Source organism: Diabrotica virgifera, chromosome 8 (assembly GCF_917563875.1).
Source record: "Diabrotica virgifera virgifera chromosome 8, PGI_DIABVI_V3a".
NCBI lineage: Eukaryota > Metazoa > Arthropoda > Insecta > Coleoptera > Chrysomelidae > Diabrotica > Diabrotica virgifera.
The window spans coordinates 222,549,978-222,569,547 of NC_065450.1; the positions used below are offsets into that span (position 1 = coordinate 222,549,978).

Genomic DNA, 19,570 nt, shown 5'->3' on the forward strand with positions numbered 1-19,570 from the left:
ACTAAAAATTGATAGACAAATTTTGCATTGTACAACTTACAGACCTATTAGAGAAGAACTAATGAACTGCATTTGGAATAAAAATTTAAAAGTAAAAGATAAAATGTAACAAGAAAAAGCTTTGAATAGAAACATGAAGGAAAACCATTTGTTCAATATAAAAAAGTCAATCTACAAATCTGGGTCTCGCAGGTAAACTACACTATGTCGACATGGTGTTGTATTGAATAAGTTTTTCTAATCCACTTATTTTACTAGTTGGATTATACAAATTGGTTATACAGAGTGGGCCAAAGAAAACAGTCCACCTCGATATTTGGCAGTATTTATAAGATTTTAAGGAAATGACGAAACAGGTCGATTTTTTATCTAAGGGGGACACATTTTTACGGTACATACATTTGTCAACCCCCTCCCTTCCACTTCCCCCACCCCTTATTTTTAAATAGGAAATAGGGATCGTGTGCAAGCTCATTTAAGAGGTTATGCAATTCTCTATTCAGTAATTTAAACATGAACATAATTATTTATACATGGTGTCCAAGAAAAAAATATTTTAATTAAATTAATTTACACAAAAAGAAGAATGTATGTAATTTCAAAATACATTCTACTGCTGCCACAAAACAGAAAAAATGTTTTCTGATAAATAAACATTGCTTTTCGCTTAATTTCAATGTTTAAGCTGTCACCCATATGCCTTTGAATATTGTCTTGTAGGTTGAATATTGAATTTAAGCGAAAAACAATATTTATATGTCAAATAAGCATTTTTCTGTCAGTAGTAGAATATATTTTGAGTTAAATAAATTGCATACATTCTTCTTTTTGTGTCAATTAATTTATTTCAAAATAATTTTTCTTGGACACCCTGTATAAATAATTATGTCAATGTTAATATTACTGAATAGAGAATTGAATATCCTTTCACATGAGCTAGCACACGACCCATATTCCCTATTTAAAAATAAGGGGTGGGGGAAGTGGAAGGGAGGGGGTTGACAAATGAATCTACCGTATAAATATGTCCCCCTTAGATAAAAAGTTGACCTGATTTTCTTAAAATCGGATAAATACTGCCAAATATCGAGGTGGACTGTTTTCTTTGGCCCACTCTATATTATCTTTAAAATATGGTGGCATTGTCTTTCGAACAATATCAGATTTTTATGACATTCAAAGTACTCTACTTCATAGTTGTTCGAAATGACATAGTGTAGTTTACCTCCGAGGTCCAGAAATAGATTTGCACTTATATGTAATTTATTTAAAAAAAAACATTAAAACAAAAAGTGATATTTATATACATATTTATATTTTAACAACTAACTGCAAATCAACAACCAAAAACATTTTACTTAATAAACTTCTTAATCCACATGTAACTAGTGGCACCGCACAAGCTAAACCATGTCAATATATATGACATGTGCTCATTCCTCAGAGATATTCTAGTTTGTCCACCGATTGGTCCATTTGGTACATCAAAATCGTTAGTGGCATCTAAAAATATAGGCGAGGCACCAGTCACTTCTGCCATGTGATCCAAATCCCTAAAATAAAGAAAAGGTGAGAATATCAATTACAATGTTAAACAGTCTGTTATCTAGAAATATGTATAGTCCAGAGAAATAGATTTTTCTCGTGACACTGTCCTAGCCAGACAAACAACAGTTGTTTTTAGTACTATGGGTCTCTATTACAAAAACCTAAATGTTTCCTAATGTTGTTCTGAAGCTATTTTCTTGTGACATTTTTGCAATTAACTAGTTTTGATGGAAATAAGCCACAATTTTATTTAAAAATGATTTTATTGACGTTTCGACGCCCAAATCGGGTGTCGTTGTCAAAATACAAAAAGTATTAATGAATTAAACAAAAATGTTGTTGCTTAGTAAAAAAATCCTTCTAATAATTTATTTAATCTGACTCATTTATATCGGCAATTCAGACATATATTATACATTTTAAAGTAGAAGACTTTAAAATGATATTGCCAATATTTATGAGTTGCGTTCCTGGGACGACTTTACTGAAAGATAGTTCATTCGATTACATGAAATCAACCCCAACTCAAGAATATCCGTCACAAAAAAATCATAGCATTCGATTTGTCTTTAAAAAGACAACCACATGCAATGGTGACAGTAAAATTCTCGCGCTAGAGATTCCATAGTAAATCACGAGGGAAAACCAGGAAAAAACCTCGTGATACTATTATTTATATTATTATATAATATGATTACGATGTCGGGAATTTCTGTACATGGCTTATTTCCCATCAAAACTAGTTAAATGTTTCCTGTACTAGATTTTTGTAATTAATTAGTTATTATCAAATTAAGGTCAAAAACGGTCAATTTTCGCTTTTTTAATATTATCAGCAAAAAGTGAAGCATTTATAATATTTTTGAGAGCAAGAAACTTATGTCATACAAAAACCTTCAAAATTACTTTTTTGAAGTGAAAACTTCTTTAGGGACGTTGTGCAGTTTTGGATGGGGAAAAGCATTAAATTCGCGACCATCATGGCTTCGCTGAAATAAATTCTGTATGTATATACATATATTATGTGTATCGATCAGATAGCTCAGTGCGACTAGCGGCTGACACACACTTCACTTCACCGTGAGGTATGTGCGTTCAAGCCCAGCCCAGGCCATCGGAAAAACAAAAAGGCTAACGCGTCAGTATAAAATTCTAAATGTGAATCTGGCGCTTAGACTGGAATATGCGGGCATCTGATCGACCTATGAGGGAGCAGTACGGCAAGGGATAAGGGCTTGCGGTTCGGTGAAACTCCCCCATAGATCCCTACCGAAGGGCGTTGACGCCTAATGGTGTATACATACATATATAAATAGTACCTATAGGACACATGCAGCGCGTATATAATATAGGTTTAGCACTTCTTTTTGGATGGGGAAAAAGCATTGAACTCGCGACTGTCATCGCTACGACGAAATATTAGTAATTTATACTAAATATATAGTATAAGTTGAATTGGATATTAGTTTGACCGAAGTCATAAAGTTTGGACGAGGAAAAGAGTGTACACGAAGGCGCTTGGTTCGCAAGAAGTTTTTACTTCTGTCGGCACTCCCACGAGTGCCTTAAATTTTTTTAAAATGTTTCTACGCTTATTTGTTGTTTAGAAAATTGCAAAATAAATCATTTCGTCATTTTATAAATATTAATAACTTTTTTAAAAATGAACTTAAAACCTTCATATTACATGGAATGTTGGGTCTTGTGGTGCTTAAAGTATGCTCAATATTTTAAAGTGATCATTCAAATAGTTTAAAAGTTATTTTATTTATTTATCCTAAATTAATTTTTTTTGCAATAATATGTCAGAAAATAATGTAAGTTACTGTAATAATTCTATGGGTAGCTTATGAAAGAAAAATATTTATTTTATCAATATTAATTAGAAAATGAGGAAAAACAAGTTTAAATATTGCAAAATCATTTTGCAATATTTAAAATTATTTTACTTTTTTTTTTAATAACATTGATAGAATAGCCCTTCTTCTTTCATAAGCTACCCGCAGAATTACTGTAACTTCCTTATTTTCTGATTAATATTCTTGCAAAATAAAATTAGTTTGGGATACACAAATAAATAACCTTTTAAATTATTTGACTGATCTCTTCGAAATTTTGAGCATACTTTAACCACCACAAGATTCCATGTAATATGTACATGGAATGTACAATTTGTACGTTGAGCCAACCCTTGCTGCATGTGTTTAACTTGTCCATTTCCACTGGTATTTTTCCCGACTTTTGGAAAGTCAGCTTTCTTACACCTATCCATAAAAGTGGCAATAAGAGTGACGTTCGTAACTATCGAGGGATTAGCATACTATCAGCTATTCCTAAGCTTTTTGATAAATTATTTTCCACCCATCTATCCTGGCACTGTCGCAAAATATTAAATGACGAGCAGCATGGATTTTCTCAAGGTAGATCCACCGTGACCAACCTTTTAACGTATCAGTTTGACCTGTTGAATGCCTTTGAGAGCTCCAAACAGGTAGACAGTGTTTACACGGACTTCTCAAGGGCATTCGATAGAGTTAGTCATAAACATATTGTTGCCAAACTAAGTGCAATGGGTTTGGGTGAGAGCCTTGTAAGATTTTCTTATAGTTTGTTAACTGGGCGTACTCAGTTCGTTCGGATTAACAATTACTTATCTAGCGAGATTCAGGTGCTTTCAGGTGTTCCACAGGGGTCTCACTCAGGCCCTGTCTTGTTTAACTTGTTTATTAGAGACCTGAGTACTATAATATTACATTCTGCACTTCTGGCCTTTGCGGACGATTTCAAATTTTATAAGGTTATTGAGTCCGAACTAGACACTGTACTGCTACAAAAAGATCTAAATAGCTTATGTGTATGGTGTACTGATAATGGTCTAGAATTAAATGTTAAAAAATGCTTTAGTATTACCTTCAGTCGCTCTAACAATACCATTGTAAAAACGTATATATTGAACAATACTGTTATTGAATCTGTGGACTGTATTAGACTTAGGTGTTTTGTTTGACAGAAAATTAACTTTTATACCACATATTACAGACATGATTAATAGGAGTATGCGAAATCTTGGATTTATAACACGTAATAGTTCTCAACTGTCACCGAATTGTTTTTTAAGGTTATATGTTTCTTTTGTGCGCTCATTGCTGGAATATGCCTCAATTATATGGTCACCTTACTATGATTGTCACATTAGAAATATTGAGTCCGTCCAGAAAACATTTCTTCGTTCTTTGGCATTTCGAGCTCATATCAATATTTGTCAGGGTTTTAACATTAATTATGATCTGGTTAATCAAACATTTAAATCGGATAGCTTGGAAGTAAGAAGGGCTAAATCAGATTTAACAATCATTTATAAAATATTAAATGGTCTATATCATTGCCCAACTATCTTACAAGCTATAAGCCTCAATACTGTCCCAAGACGGGTTTCCCCAATTTTTCGCATACCTTATCATAATACGAACTATTTCTTTTACTCCCCATTGTCACGCACCTTGCGTCTAATTAATCATAATCAAAACAGTCTTGATCCATTTGTGGACAGTCTTCGTGTATTTAAAAGAAGCATACATAATTCAGTAACTGAAGTAAAGTACTAAGTTCCTATAATTTATTAATTATTTATTATTGTTACTAATTTAATTTTGTTGGTTTTTATTGTTGTCATTTTTATTATCTTTCGTTATTTGTTATTTTAGGTTAAAATTGGTTATCTTTACTGTTTACCATAATATTTCATTTTTTTATACATTTTTTGTAAATTGGCTCTGCCGTTTATTGAATAAATTAAATTAAATTAATATAAAGTTCATTTAATTAAAACCAAAATGTCTGACACATTTTGCAATTTTCTAACCAACAAATAGAAATACAAACATTTTTTCTTAAATTTATTTCAAGTTTCTTATTCTCAAATTTACTTCAAATGCTTCACTTTTTGAAGATAGACGTAGAAAGCGAAAAGTGGCTGTTTTTTGACCTTAATTTGTTAATAACTAATTAAATCCAAAAAACTGACTGCAGGAAACATATAAATTCTTGTTATAGAGGTCCATACTATAGAAAACAACTGTTGTTTGCCTGGCTGGGACAGTGTGATAAACAGTACTTTTTTGTTTATTTCCCTAGCCCAGTATATATGCAGAAAAATTCATGTACTATACCTATAAAAATAAATATTGCTTCCCTCTATATTTTTCATGGTAAAATTGGGTCTAGGCTCATGTGTCCTAACTACGCCAATGACATCTACAACACCATTTACTTGACCTCTTTCTCTCGTTTTAGGATCTTTTTGTTTACTTGGCACCCATCCTCTATTCACAAGAATTGTTTCACTAAAAATAGATCATCAGTATGTGCAAAATGGCTTCAACACATTAACTGCCAACTAGGAGTTAACTAATAGATTGAGTTATTTTCTAAGACACCAACTATGAGTTATCTCGTAATAATATAATGTGATTAAATAAATTTGTCGGTCTAGTCAGATTTCTTAAAATTACTGTGGCAGTCAACGTGTTAAAAATCTTGATATAACTTACTCTCTACCTTCCAGCTTCAAAGGTGTTACTACTAAATACCCTTGGCTAGAACCTGCACTTCCAGAAACAAGTGAACTCTTAGTTGAAGCATCCCCCTTTTTTAAAACGGAACGGGGCCCCATATACAACTCTTTGTCATGAAGAAACTGTCCTTTTACGTGTATTGGCTTGTATTCAAGTGCACTTAAATCGTCCAGACTGTAAAAAATATTTTAGATTGTCTCGTAACAATTTAGACTAAGTACAGCTGTGACCATTGAATAGTTTATACCCGTACATTATTATCTATGGTCTGTTTTTAAACCAGGAGGAGTAATTCAAATTTACTGTGCTGTAATGCTTGTTTGTAATTAGGCCAACCTCAGTCAAGTTTAATCCACTGTTATATAATTTTGACACTAATGACATTTATGAAATTTTGACACTACTAGCATTTCATAGGTTAATTAAGTTATATCGGCGATTGTTTGTGTTTTCTACATTAGTCATATAATTTTTTTATAGTCTAGTTTTATATAAAAAACAAATGTTTTTAGAACTCTTTAGCGACATATTAGTATAATATGTATGGATTACCGTCAAAGGCCGATATGATCAACCAAAAAATATATTTTTGGTGATTTTTTTAGTGCTTTTCTTGGGTGTGAATCTGTCTTATTAGTTTACTCTTTCTGGTTTAAAAACAAACCATAGTAGCTGAGTTTTTGAATTTCAATTCTATTCCATTGCCTAAGATTTCTTTCATTTAATTTCCTTATCAACTCTGTTCACACGTTTTTGATGGGGTTAAAGTCTTACTCTAAGAAATCCATGGAAGGACATTTACATGAGTTTCTACCAACCATTGTCGAATAATTCTATTCATATGCACTGGTTACTTGTCATGTTGTAAGATGAAGTTGTTATTGTATAAACTCATGTCTATTTGCTAGCTTCTCGAGCTGTTTCAAAAGGAGCTGTTTCTCTCATATAATCTACTAACACTTCATCTTGTTCCTCTGTAGAGATCTTCTGCCCTCTTGAACTGCCCAACCATGCTATAGAGTAAAAATTTGTTTGATTTTCCATATCCACATATGGTTCACGTTCAAATCTGAAGCAAGCTGCCATGGTGACCACCCTTCTTCAAGTTTGGCAATTGCTTTTGTTTTTTGTACGTCGTTCAAATGCGTTCCAGGCATTTTGGATATGTTAACAGCTTTTTATTTAATTTTTAACACGTTAAGCTCCAGACGTAATATTGAAAAAATGCTCCCCAAGCCTAGGCATTTCGTCATAGCAGTTTTGTCAATACACAGCAGTCCCTAGGGACCTCCATGGAGTACAGGGAACTTCCTACATCAGTCCCTAGGGACAGTCATGGTGCTTAACGTGTTAAATACTCACAAAAATGTTTACAGGCACTTTGACATTTAGCAAATCCATACAATGCGATTTTACAGTATTACAATCTAAAATTAAAGGTGTAAACTATATTCAGTGACTACAGCTGTACATACTTTGCAGGTAATTGCAATGGTTGACTGGAAGTTTTTTCTTGTAACTCAGCTAGAAGACCTTCTTTCCACTTTTTCCTCTGTACTTGCCAAACACCCAACGAAAATGTTGAAACAGGAATAATCTACAAAATTTTGAATCAATGGCAGCCTTTAAAATGATTTATCTACATACCAGAAGAAACCAACCAAAAGGGCCTATTTTTTTGTCACGGCTTCCTTTTACATGAAGGGTATTTGCTTGTATCGAATAATTGGCTACAATACCAAATTCGTGAATGTTTTTAGAATATTTAGGAAATATTTGCAGTATTTTGACAACCATTTTTTATTTGTAAACAAATTCTAACCTCACTTGTAAGGTTATAAAATTGTATAAAATACACCACTCTGATTTAATTAATTCTTATTTTTTGATGTTTTTATTTATATATTTTAACTTGTAATCTTATATTGTAATTGTTATTATATTGTAGCAGATTTCTCAAAATAGAAACTTGTAACCACATATTTATTGAGAAACAGGTTCTTGCAAAAAAAGAAGAAAACGTTTTGACGTTTCTGATTTAACCTAAAAATTTCCTTTTAAGGTATGAATCATAAATATTGAAATTGGAGCAGAGAAACGAGATTAAAAAAGTATTTTTGAAATAAGTTATTAGGTGCTAGCTATTTTATACAGCTCTTCTTTAATTAGTTGTGAAGTTTCTTTGATAAATATGCAGGTTAGTACGTAAATATCTCACAATAAACATTTTGCTGTTCTGCTTGAATTGTTTCACACCTATTTATACAATGTGGATGTTATAGAATCCAAATGAAGATACTGAATGGAATGATGTCCTACGAGCTAAGGGTATTATCCCCCAAAAAGAAAAAGAGATTACTGAAGATCAGATTGTGTCTATGTTAGAAGAAACCATAGAAAAGAAAACTGCAAGTAAGTATGAAAATATTAAACTTACCTATTTAAAACTGTTCTCATATGTTAAGCCTTCATAATATCATGTTCATTTGATATCAACGAACTGTCAACACTGATGGAATGGCCCCGTACCATTCAAACAGTGAAGCGAGATTGCCTGCAACATACAAGAGAGAGGTCCGAGAGAGACAGAGAATTTTTCAGGTAAAATTTGCTACAACTACCACCAGAGTTGCTAGATGTGATTACCCCCCTAAGTGGGGGGATTTATAAAATCCAAATTTCCAAATCACCCAAATTTAAATTTTTGCTGCATTTTAATAAATTAGTAGTCAAATGTAGAGAACAGTCAACAAAAATTATACTACTTATCAACAGAGGGCCCTGGAAATAATTCATAGGTCCTATCTTCTTCAATTATATGAGAGTATAATATACAGTTCTATGTGTACATTCGCAAATTTAATTTCCAGTGACCGCTTAAAATCTTCCATAATTTTCACCCTAAAAAATCTCCCAACCATTTCTGCTTAGAGAAGTTCCCCTATGCACTTTAAAATTACCCCAAAATTGTGTAAAAATACCCCAATCTGGCAACCCTGACTTACCTGACTAGCACTGTCAATTTGTTTGTTTATGAAAGATGGTGATTATCTTCCCTCCTTTACCTGATATCTTCTATCTCATCCTGAAGTCATTAAATTCGCTTCATGGCGATTCCATCAGTGTTGACAGTTCGTTGTTTGATATATTAATGTGTTAACTATTCTGTCTTTACTTACTCATGGCTTTACACAGCATACTCTGTTTTCCGTTTACCACATTCCAACCTTCATTTCTTCTTTAGTGAGGTCTCTTTTTCAACTGTAATCTAGAATGTCATCTTTTCTCCTGTTTCCTAGTTCCCAGCGATATTCTTGCCTCGTGAATCATTAGCATATTATGTTTTTTATCAGAGTAGTTTTCGTTTTTCTGTTTTGTCATCTAGTGTCTGCTTCACATTCATTAGTTTTGTAATTCGTTCATTTTTCACTTTGTCCATTAGTGTAAATCTGCAGCTTTTTCTCCAAAACATCATTCCATTGCATTTATTCTGCTTTCTATTCTTTTATTTGTCACCCATATCTCTGATCCGTACACTTTTGCTTGTAATAAATACCTATCGTCTTTCCTTTGTTTATTTTATTTATTATATCCGTTTCATCTGATTGTGTATCAATTTGTTAAAAAGTTACCCCCAATTATTTATATTCATTTGTTTGTTTTATGGGGCTGTTATTTATCTCCAGGTCTTCTGAAGTATTTCCAATGACCAAATACTTATTCGTGGAGCATGCCCTGAATGTATCCTGAACTTACCAAGTTCAGGATTTGCTCCATGAATGGACCTCATGTATTGCTTTTCTCATATAATTAATTTCATACTTCTTGTAGCTTTTTCATCATGTAGATGATGTCATATGTGTCTTCTGCTAAAATTATTTGATTATCAGCAAACAAAAGGCTATAGATATAGTTGTAGTCAATTTTTACCCATCTCTCCACATTTTTTGTTCCAGTTTTGTAGTGTTTCATTTATAAAGAGTTTAAATAAGATTGATGCTATGCAGCATCCTTGTAGAAATCCTTTTTATCGCCTTTGAACGGTTCTGAGTAATTGTGTCCAACTTTAGTTTAGCAAATTTGTTTGCTGATTATTTTTCCTTAGAGTAATCTCAATGTGTCCGATCATGAACTATCTTCATCCAATATCAAGTTCAGGATTTGCTCCACTCATGTATTGCTTTTCTCATATAATTAATTTCATACTTCTTGTAGCTTTTTCATCATGTAGATGATGTTATCTGTGTCTTCTGCTAAAATTATTTGATTATCAGCAAACAAAAGGCTATAGATATAGTTGTAGTCAATTTTTACCCATCTCTCCACATTTTTTGTTCCAGTTTTGTAGTGTTTCATTTATAAAGAGTTTAAATAAGATTGATGCTATGCAGCATCCTTGTAGAAATCCTTTTTATCGCCTTTGAACGGTTCTGAGTAATTGTGTCCAACTTTAGTTCTACATTCATTATTTTTTCATAAAGCGATTTGACTGCGTTTATGTAGGTGTTACAAATGTAGGCATTTTGTAGGCATAAAGGTAGTTGACTTGGACACTATGATAGTTCTTTCGAAGGTCCACCAGTACCAATCTTGTAACTCAGGCAAAGATATTGCAAATTTGTTTGCTGATTATTTTTCCTTAGAGTAATCTCAATGTGTCCGATCATGAACTATCTTCATCCAATATTCATATCACTAAATATAAAATTTTAATATCAGAAATATACACCTAGCTGTCTTGATTTAATAAGGGCCCAGGCACTAACAGCATACCTTCTTTGTTCTTAAAGAAATAGAGTTTTAATTTTTCCAGGCCATTGCATCACATATTTAATTGTTCCCTTCAAACTGGTGTTTTTCCAGGTTATTGAAAAGAAAGTTTCCTTAAACCTATATATTTAAAGATAGGGATAAATCTCTTGTTAATAATTATCATCCTATGAGCATCCTTGGTGTGATACCCAAAGTGTTTGAGAGTCTGGTTTGTGACTTTTTAACTCCTTTACTCAAGCCCAAACTTATTAATCAACAATTTGGGTTTAGATCCCATAGATCTACTGAGCTGAACGTATTAACTTAATTTATAACCAAACTTATAACTTATAACCAAATTTTTTGTTTGACTCCCTGGAGAAAGGGTATCAAGTTGATTTAATTTACACTGATTTATCTAAGGTGTTCGACAGGGTGTCTCATGGTATGTTGGTCCATAAGTTCAGAATGAGTGGTGTTGATGAACCAATGATTTCTTGGTTTAGCAGCTACTTGTCTAATCGTAGACAGACAGTAAAAATTGGTAATTTTCTTTCCAAAACAATTTTTGTTCCTTCAGGAGTTTCTCAGGCTCACATCTTGGACCTCTTCTGTTTAACATTTTTGTAAACAATATTCACGAATGTTTTTCCTTGTCCCTTTTTTTGCTGTTTGCTGATGACTTACAAGTTGAGCTGTCTGATTAAATCTCCCAGTGACTGTGATAAACTTCAATATGAGCTAATCAACTTGTTGGATTGGTGTACAAGAAATGGGATGAATCTGAATCCATATAAACGTAAAGCTATTACATTTTCTCAGTCCAGATCACCAATCAAATTTAAATACAAGATTGGCCAGCATTGTCTTGATAATGTACCTTTCATCATGGATCTAGGTGTCACTTTGGATGCAACTCTACAACTTTCCGATCACTTAAATAATGTAGTCAATAAGGTATTTCAGACACTTGGCTTTATCAGAACAAAGAAGAAGCACACAGGATTTTACTGGGATTACTGCCTTTAAAACTCTTTATTGCTCTCTTGTCCGTCCCCATCTTGAGTTTGGGTCCTGTGCATGGTCACCTTTAGTTTTTATGGTATTCATATTGAGACCTTGTGTCATGTTGAAGATAAATTTCATGTTGAACATAAATTACAATGATGTAGATTTACTTGCTATATTAAATATGCCACCCATTTCTATGCCCCATAAGAAGAGAGATCTTATTATTTTTTACAATATTCTGCATGGTAGTGCTGCTGCTTCGTCTTTGCTCAATAAAATTAATATACATGTTCCATCTAGACCTACCAGATCTATAGCTAGTTTTCATTACCCTATACATCGCACTAACTATGGATTTAACAACTTCATATCAAGAACTGCCAGACTAGCCAATCAATATGATAACAGATTTCTTTGTTGCAACCTTCGACTCATTCCTGCATCAGGTTTTGTGTACTCTTGGCTTGAGTAATTACAATTTTTTTTATTAAGCAATTCGACATCTCCGCTTGCTCTTAGGCAAGCGGACATTCGTCCGCTCAGTATGGTGATGCACATGGGTGCATCATGAGTTTTCGTTCACCATATATGGCGGTGCCACCATCTGCATCATATTTCAGGTATTTTTGTTCTGTCCGAATTACCTTATTCAAATCTAAAAGTGGGGAAACCACGCCCAAAAGTGGGTGATGTCCAGAAGGGAGATTAGATGTAGTTAATCTGATTGGTAATAAGGTTGTTTGGATGTTTGACTGATGGGATTCTGTGGGAGGTGAAGTTACTGTGCTGCTGTTTACAACTTACCTTACTATCCCTTGCAAGATAATTCGGATGGAATTTCCCAGTTTAGACTGGGACGATATCAATCACAAAATAATCTGGGGAATTCCATCCGAATTATCTTGTTTATCTTTTTTAATAATTCTTGTTTAAAATGATATTTTATGGACAAAATTTAATTTAACTCACATACTATGTAGAATAATAAATTTAATAAAAATAGTTTTATTTCTAAAATTACATTAACTTTAATTAGTTGTAGGATACTGTATTTTAACCGACCGTGCGAAGCCACTCGGTAAGCGCTCGAATCCGTATATAGGAGCCGACTTGCTGAATGACAGTCCGGCACGAAGGGGTTAAATACCATAGTTTTTCAATTCAGTTTATTGATGTCAATATACAAAGTATTTACATAAGTCAAAGTCTGTTAAAATGCATCATTGAAATACATTGGCAAGCTAACACTTAATAAGTAAAATCTATAAAATTTTATCACCTAGTCTAAATACTTAACACAAAGTTAGAATATTAGCATAAAAACACAAGAGCACACAGAACATTTAAGAGAGCTGTAGGACTATCACAACAGGGTAGCCCCGAGATATTCCTCCTGAGAATAGTAAGCACCCACCAAAAGAAGTTCTTTAATTTTTATTTTGTACGTATCTAAGGGCAGTTCTCGAATTATTAGGGGTAATTTATTAAAGAAATGTATAGCCAGACATGATAAGCCATCTCTGCACCTCTCCAGCCTACGAAACTTTGGGGCAAGGTTCCCTCTAAAGAAACTATAGTTGTTTCTATGAGGTGTTTTATAGAAAATATTCTGTTTTAGATGGAAAAAATTTGTCTGAACTAGACCTGGATGAATTAGATGAACTGGAAGACTCAGAGGATGAAGCTGTTTTGCTCGAATACAGAAACAAGAGGATAGCAGAGTTAAGAGCCTTATCTGAGCGCCAGAAGTTTGGTTTTGTTGGAGAAATATCTGCCCAGGACTACATCAATGAAGTGAATAAAGCAGGAGAGGGAATATGGGTTATTTTGCATTTATACAAACAAGGGTAAGTGTACACAAATGTGTGATTAACACAATCTATAGCTGCCATAGTGTCAGTTTACTATTAAAATTAAACAGTTGCCTGTTTTTTTACCTAAAAACTATTTTATTTATTTTAGAATACCCCTATGTGCCTTAATCAATGAATACATGAAGCATTTAGCTGTCAAATACCCAACAGTTAAGTTTCTAAAATCAATTTCTACCACTTGCATACCCAATTATCCAGACAAAAATTTGCCCACTCTGTTTGTCTATTTTGAGGGTGACCTAAAAAAACAAATAGCAGGCCCATTGGAGTTCAGAGGACCAAATCTAACTCAAGATGGTAAGTTTTTAGATTGTATACAGGGTGTAAGTAAATAAGTATCAAAAACTTTAAGGGGTAATTCTACATGAAAAAATAATGACAGTTTGCTCTATAAACGAATGTCCGCAAATGCTTCGATTTCAAGATACGGGGTGTTGAAATTTTTTTTTCAAACTGCGAATTTTCTTATTTCTCTGGGATCTTTTAAGCTATGAAAATTAAATTTGTTGAGTTTCAAGAGGTAGTTATTGCGCATTTTTTTGGCAAACAGATAACAATTTTATATTTATTATTGGCGCGCCTACTTATACATATAACTAGAATACATATTTAAAGTCTTCTGCGGTATAAAATAGTTCAAACGACCCGTGACGTCACATAGTTTTATATTAGTTATTATTATGGTTATATTTCGCTGTGTCTAGGTACACGCTAAACGTGTACGCAAATAAAAAAGTTAAGTACACGCGAATTAAACTTCATCAAGCCAGTGACGTCATTATTTAGCGTGCGCAGTGACTGTATATTTTGGTACATGCTATTTTGATATGTTTAGTGTTTGTTTGATAGAACAATATTTGTTAAGGGAAGGGAAGAAGAACTATTCAGGTGTTTCAAACTTAATTGTAATAAATCAATGTATATGTAAAAGTATATATTTAGGTTAGCAAAATAAATATATGTATTTAGTTGACATGACACGTACAAAATATTGTTAAAATAATTTTTATATGTAAGTTAATTATTATAATCAACTATTCTAAATGGGAAATAAGCCACAATTTAACTAAAAAAAATGATTTTATTAACGTTTCGACGTCTAAATCGGATGTCATTGTCAAAATACAAAAATTAGTCGGATTAAATAAATTATTAGAAAAAATTTTTTACTAAGCAACAACATTTTTGCTTAATTTAATAATATTTTGTATTTTGACAACGACGTCCGATTTAGACGTCGAAAAGTTAATAAAATCATTTTTTTAGTTAAATTGTGGCTTAGTTCCAGAATAGTTGATTACAAAAATGCCACAAGGAAATAGCTTCAGAACAAGTTAATTATTATTGTGAAAGCTTTAGGTCTTCCTTTTATTTTAATTTTGGATGGTAATACTATTTCACTTATAACTAAAAAAATATATGTATTAATTTATAGTCTCTTAACTTTTTCATACTGTTTTAAAATGTTGTTAAACTCATTAAAACAACTAAATAATTGTCCACACTGCATAGTTAATTTAAAAACAAACACCAAACAAATAAAAAATAAGAAATCTCTTTACTAATCAATATTAAAATTAAAGTGTAAACACAACGCGATTAAACAAATTCCAACACTCTGACACTCTAACTTTTTTATTTGCGTACACGTTAGCGTGTACCTAGACACAGCGTTATATTTCGGTATATTCTTTTTCTCCTTCTTTAGTTTATTGGCCTCCACCTACTTGGGTATTTGGCCAGCTCGTCGTCGGGGAATAAAGGAAAAATATTTATATTCTAATGACATTTATCGTATGTCGTTGTAATAATATATACCAGTTTGTTGAGATTGGAGTTTGATACAGTTTTTAAAGGAAAGGAAAGAAGGTTTACTATTGAAAATAAAACCATTTTGTAAAAGTACAAATTTTCTATGAATAGTTCAAACGATCAAAAACACTTTTAACGTCACATAACTGTATTTTTTACTGACATTTATAATGTCTAATTTAAAATTATATATACAATTGGTGTAGAATGTAAACATACAACGGTGTGACGTCACGACGCGTTTTGGGGTGGCTGGTATAAGTTGAATTTTTAGTCGTCTTTGGGGGCCAAACAAAAGACAAACAAAACTTTTTTATTTTTGATACAGGTTCTAAATTATGTTCTGTTGTGATTTATACCATTTTTTTCGAATTTAAAATTTTGTGCAAGTTCCCTATTGGTTGTAAGTCACAAAGAATAAGTAATATTGGAACCATTAAACAGCTAAATTTGTTTACATGAAGTGTAGAGGTGTTAATGAGATGAATATACTGAAGTTATTTGGAAATCTCTAGTATGTAAAATGCTTTTTTTAATATGATCCCATGCTTACATTTTATGATACAGGCATTTATTTTTAAGGGAAAGATCAGTTCTCAAAGTCCTATCACGTAGAAATAATCCTTATATCGTTAGAACCTATACTTAGAATCCTTATTTCCTTATATCCTTAGAACTATTGCACAAATATACAAAATAACCAGAATTTGATGTATCACAGTGCAAAGTATTTCAGAGAAAAATATGTAATTTTCATTACAGCCTGTGGTTAATTCTATATAAACATAATATTTAGTCTTGCAAAGAGTTGAGTAACATGCGTTTTTAATAATATACTGGGTGGTGAATCGTAAAAGGGGCCATAGGAAACTCGATGTAAAATTCTAAACTGTTGAATTCCTGCTTCCCTAATTATTTTACATCAAAAGACGTTAGAAACTATTTGTGGAGGATTGAAATCTAAATTAAAATCAAAAGTTAAAATTATTCTACGATTTAAACGCATTCCAAAACTTTGAAAAATATAATACATTTGCCACAGTAGGTATGTGTGTAAAAGTTAGGCCACACGTTACTATTTAACTGACAGTGTTCTTGCTCACACCATTGACTGAATAAAAAAACTTTATTATTAATACTTTCTTCGCAACTGATGGTATCTTATCAACTGCATTGTTTTTAAACAATAAATGATAAGATAAAAATATTGACAGTTCAAAAATGTGAAAATAATAACTTCATTGTGACACATTATTGTATTGCACTGTGGGTGGCCTAATTTTGGGCTGAAAACTGAAAAATGTATTACATTTTTACAAAATTTTGGAATATGTTTAATTCGTAGAACAATTTTAACAGTTATTTTCAATACAGATTTCAATCATCTACAAATAGTTTCTAATGTCTTTTGATGTAAAATAATTAGGGAAGCAGGAATTCAACAGTTTAGAATTTTACATTGAGTTTCCTATGGTTCTTTTTCAATCCATCACCCGGTATAATCTATTTATCTATCTGTCAGCTTCATTAGCCCAATATTGGTTATTTAAAAGCCTTATTATAGTCCGTCATTGAAAGTTCTCTCAACATCACAACTCTTCAGATCAGACGCATGCGCAAGGATCTAACTATGCTGTACAATCTATGTATTGCACTCCCTTAGTTTCAGTCCACAACTGTTAGAAAAATTAAGCTCCATGTCTCTTCTAGGCAAACCAGGCTTATCAAAACTTTCCAAATTACCCACCATCGAACAAACTATGGATATAATTCTTATCTATCTATCAGTGCCGGTTTAACCTAACTTCGGGCCCTGGGCGCTGGAGGTTTAGGGGCCCCCTTCATTGCTATTCGTTGTCAGTTTTTTAACAAGAAAACACATGCATTAACTATAAAGGTTTATTGTAAAATCCATAAAATATATTTTTTAAACAAGCAAGAAGAAAAGCAAACGTAAAAAATAATCCAAAAAATACATTTAAAAACATAAATAAAAACAGAAAGTTCACATGACAAGTTAAAATCATTCTAAAAAATACATAAAGACAAAAATTAGATCACTTTTTTTCTTGACTTGGCATTCGCAAACTGCCATATAATATTATCAAAATTCAGTTTCTCCAGTTCTTCATTCTTTATATACAATAGTGATAATGCGTCTAGGTTTTCTTGGCCCAAATTTGACCTTAAATATGTTTTTATTCTTTTTAAAGCCGAAAAAGACCGCTCGCCTGACGCATTAGAAATTGGTATCGTCAAACAAATTTGCAGTAAAGTTAAAATATTGGGAAAAGTTGCTTTTACATCCTGGAAGAATCAAAATTTTCATAGATTGTATGATGTTTATTCAAATTTTGGCATAATGTTACAAAATGGTAAATTTCATTATGCAAGTTCTCTTTGGTTTCATCAACATCGTTTTTATGTTTCTCGCATAAAGTATTAATTGACGTCTTGACTTCTTCTTCTTTATCTCTAGATAAAAAACATCTAAAAGCTGATGTTACATCCTTGTAGCATTCAATTCGCGATTCTGAAAACAGCGACTAATTATCTAGACTCTAAATTTTCTGCGACAGCGATTGTTTTGTCGCTGCGACTACAAATCGCAAGTGGAGTGCTAGCTTTAGAGGCCACTGTATAATGCCAAACTGCAATTTTTGTAATCGCTTTACTTTTGAATGTTTGAAAGAGTGTGTACCTATTGTTTGGGTATTGGTATTTTCGAGAATAATCTATTCTTTATCTATAAATTAGATTTATGTATATCTATTTTTGTCTTTAGTTTAACTATTTTAAAAGGACTTATTTTGTTCCTATTTTAAAAGAACTTATTTTAAAGCCGAAAAGTGAGATAAATTATTATTTTAGCCCCACAATTCAAAATTAAATTATTAGAAACTAAAGACACTCCGTTTGTGCGATTATTTTGGATACAATTCGAGACATGGCCATTGATTAATAACCTACACAGTTTTTACCCACTACCTGGGTAGTTTTTAATCAATGACATGGCGAAATCTGACAACTTTTGTAGTTTTTGGAAAAAGGGCCCCGCCACAAACACTGACACGGGGCCCCTGTGGGGCTAGGCTACGACACTGTGTATAGGCGTGAAGAGATGTAACAATAGAACAATAAGGCGTTTGCAGTGTATTGTCGTATCTGCGTATGAGATTTTTTCGGAGAATATGTAAATTATTTAGCGATTTTATTTTTTTATAATTAAAAGAACGGGCCCCTTCTTGCACCTCCGGTGCCCGGGCCCCTGGGCGCCCGCCCCAAGCGCCCAGTGGATAAACCGGCACTGCTATCTATGTCTGGTAGGTTTGCAAATCAGTATACTGATAGGTTCGATTGCTTTGAAAGGCAAAGTATTTTTAAAGTGCAACTAATGTCTTGCACATGATTTATTGATGCTACTAGCTGTGTAATTTAGTTTAATCAATTTTAAATTGTGACCTGGTGTTTGTTTTGTTTCTTTTGTGTTTATATTAGTTGTAATTTTATGCTATGTATTAAGATTTTATTTTAAAATTTTATAATTTGATTTGTATTTAAATTGGGCATTTGCTTGTTGACAAATAAATAATAATAAATATTGTGGATATCATCTGTTTTGCAGAATAGTCTTGTAAACTATCTTTTTAACTTGCAATTAATTATACTAAGTTATTAAATATTAAATTTACAATTAGGTAATTTTCTGATATCGTAATTGATTCAATAATTTGTTTCTTTTGTTTAGAATTTGAGTACATTGTTGGGAAAACTGGTGCAATAGAAACAAGTATCAAAGAAGACCCTAGACCAAAAGTTAAGGACAAAATGTTCTCAGATTTGGCCGAAACTAATGATTGGTAGTACATAGGTTCATTTATTTACTGTGTAAGTATTACATTGAACAAATGTACCAAAAACAGTTCTACACACCAGTGCTGAATACAAGAAAATAAGGATTGATTTTTATTTATTTTATAATAAATAGTTTATACTTAA

General features: G+C 32.3%; 2 protein-coding genes across 2 annotated transcripts; one reads left to right on the forward strand and one right to left on the reverse strand.

Moving 5' to 3' along the window:
* Window positions 1–1,296: 1,296 nt before the first annotated feature.
* On the reverse strand, window positions 1,297–8,113 carry LOC114341906 (surfeit locus protein 1). The gene is made up of 5 exons (XM_028292716.2): window positions 7,770–8,113; window positions 7,598–7,719; window positions 6,099–6,296; window positions 5,718–5,891; window positions 1,297–1,553 (listed from the first exon to the last, which is right to left on the reverse strand). Exons 1-5 carry the CDS (start codon window positions 7,917–7,919, stop codon window positions 1,355–1,357), a joined length of 843 nt encoding a protein of 280 aa, XP_028148517.1. The 5' UTR covers window positions 7,920–8,113; the 3' UTR covers window positions 1,297–1,354.
* Window positions 8,114–8,172: 59 nt separating this feature from the next.
* On the forward strand, window positions 8,173–19,570 carry LOC114341915 (viral IAP-associated factor homolog). The gene is made up of 5 exons (XM_028292722.2): window positions 8,173–8,319; window positions 8,405–8,534; window positions 13,504–13,732; window positions 13,848–14,056; window positions 19,320–19,570. The coding sequence occupies exons 1-5, from the start codon at window positions 8,314–8,316 to the stop codon at window positions 19,433–19,435; spliced, it is 690 nt and encodes a 229-aa protein (XP_028148523.1). The 5' UTR covers window positions 8,173–8,313; the 3' UTR covers window positions 19,436–19,570.

What these genes read in the sequence shown, in the direction of transcription:
- LOC114341906 (XM_028292716.2), bottom strand. Translation starts at nt 7,919, where the DNA reads ATGGTTGTCAAAATACTGCAAATATTTCCTAAATATTCTAAAAACATT. An exon ending in CCATTGCAATTACCTGCAAA is followed by an intron (nt 6,297 to 7,597) that starts GTATGTACAGCT and finishes TATTTTTTACAG; the next exon opens with TCTGGACGATTTAAGTGCAC. An exon ending in TTGAAGCTGGAAGGTAGAGA is followed by an intron (nt 5,892 to 6,098) that starts GTAAGTTATATC and finishes ATCTATTTTTAG; the next exon opens with TGAAACAATTCTTGTGAATA.
- LOC114341915 (XM_028292722.2), top strand. An exon ending in TTGCATTTATACAAACAAGG is followed by an intron (nt 13,733 to 13,847) that starts GTAAGTGTACAC and finishes TATTTATTTTAG; the next exon opens with AATACCCCTATGTGCCTTAA. An exon ending in ACCAAATCTAACTCAAGATG is followed by an intron (nt 14,057 to 19,319) that starts GTAAGTTTTTAG and finishes TCTTTTGTTTAG; the next exon opens with AATTTGAGTACATTGTTGGG.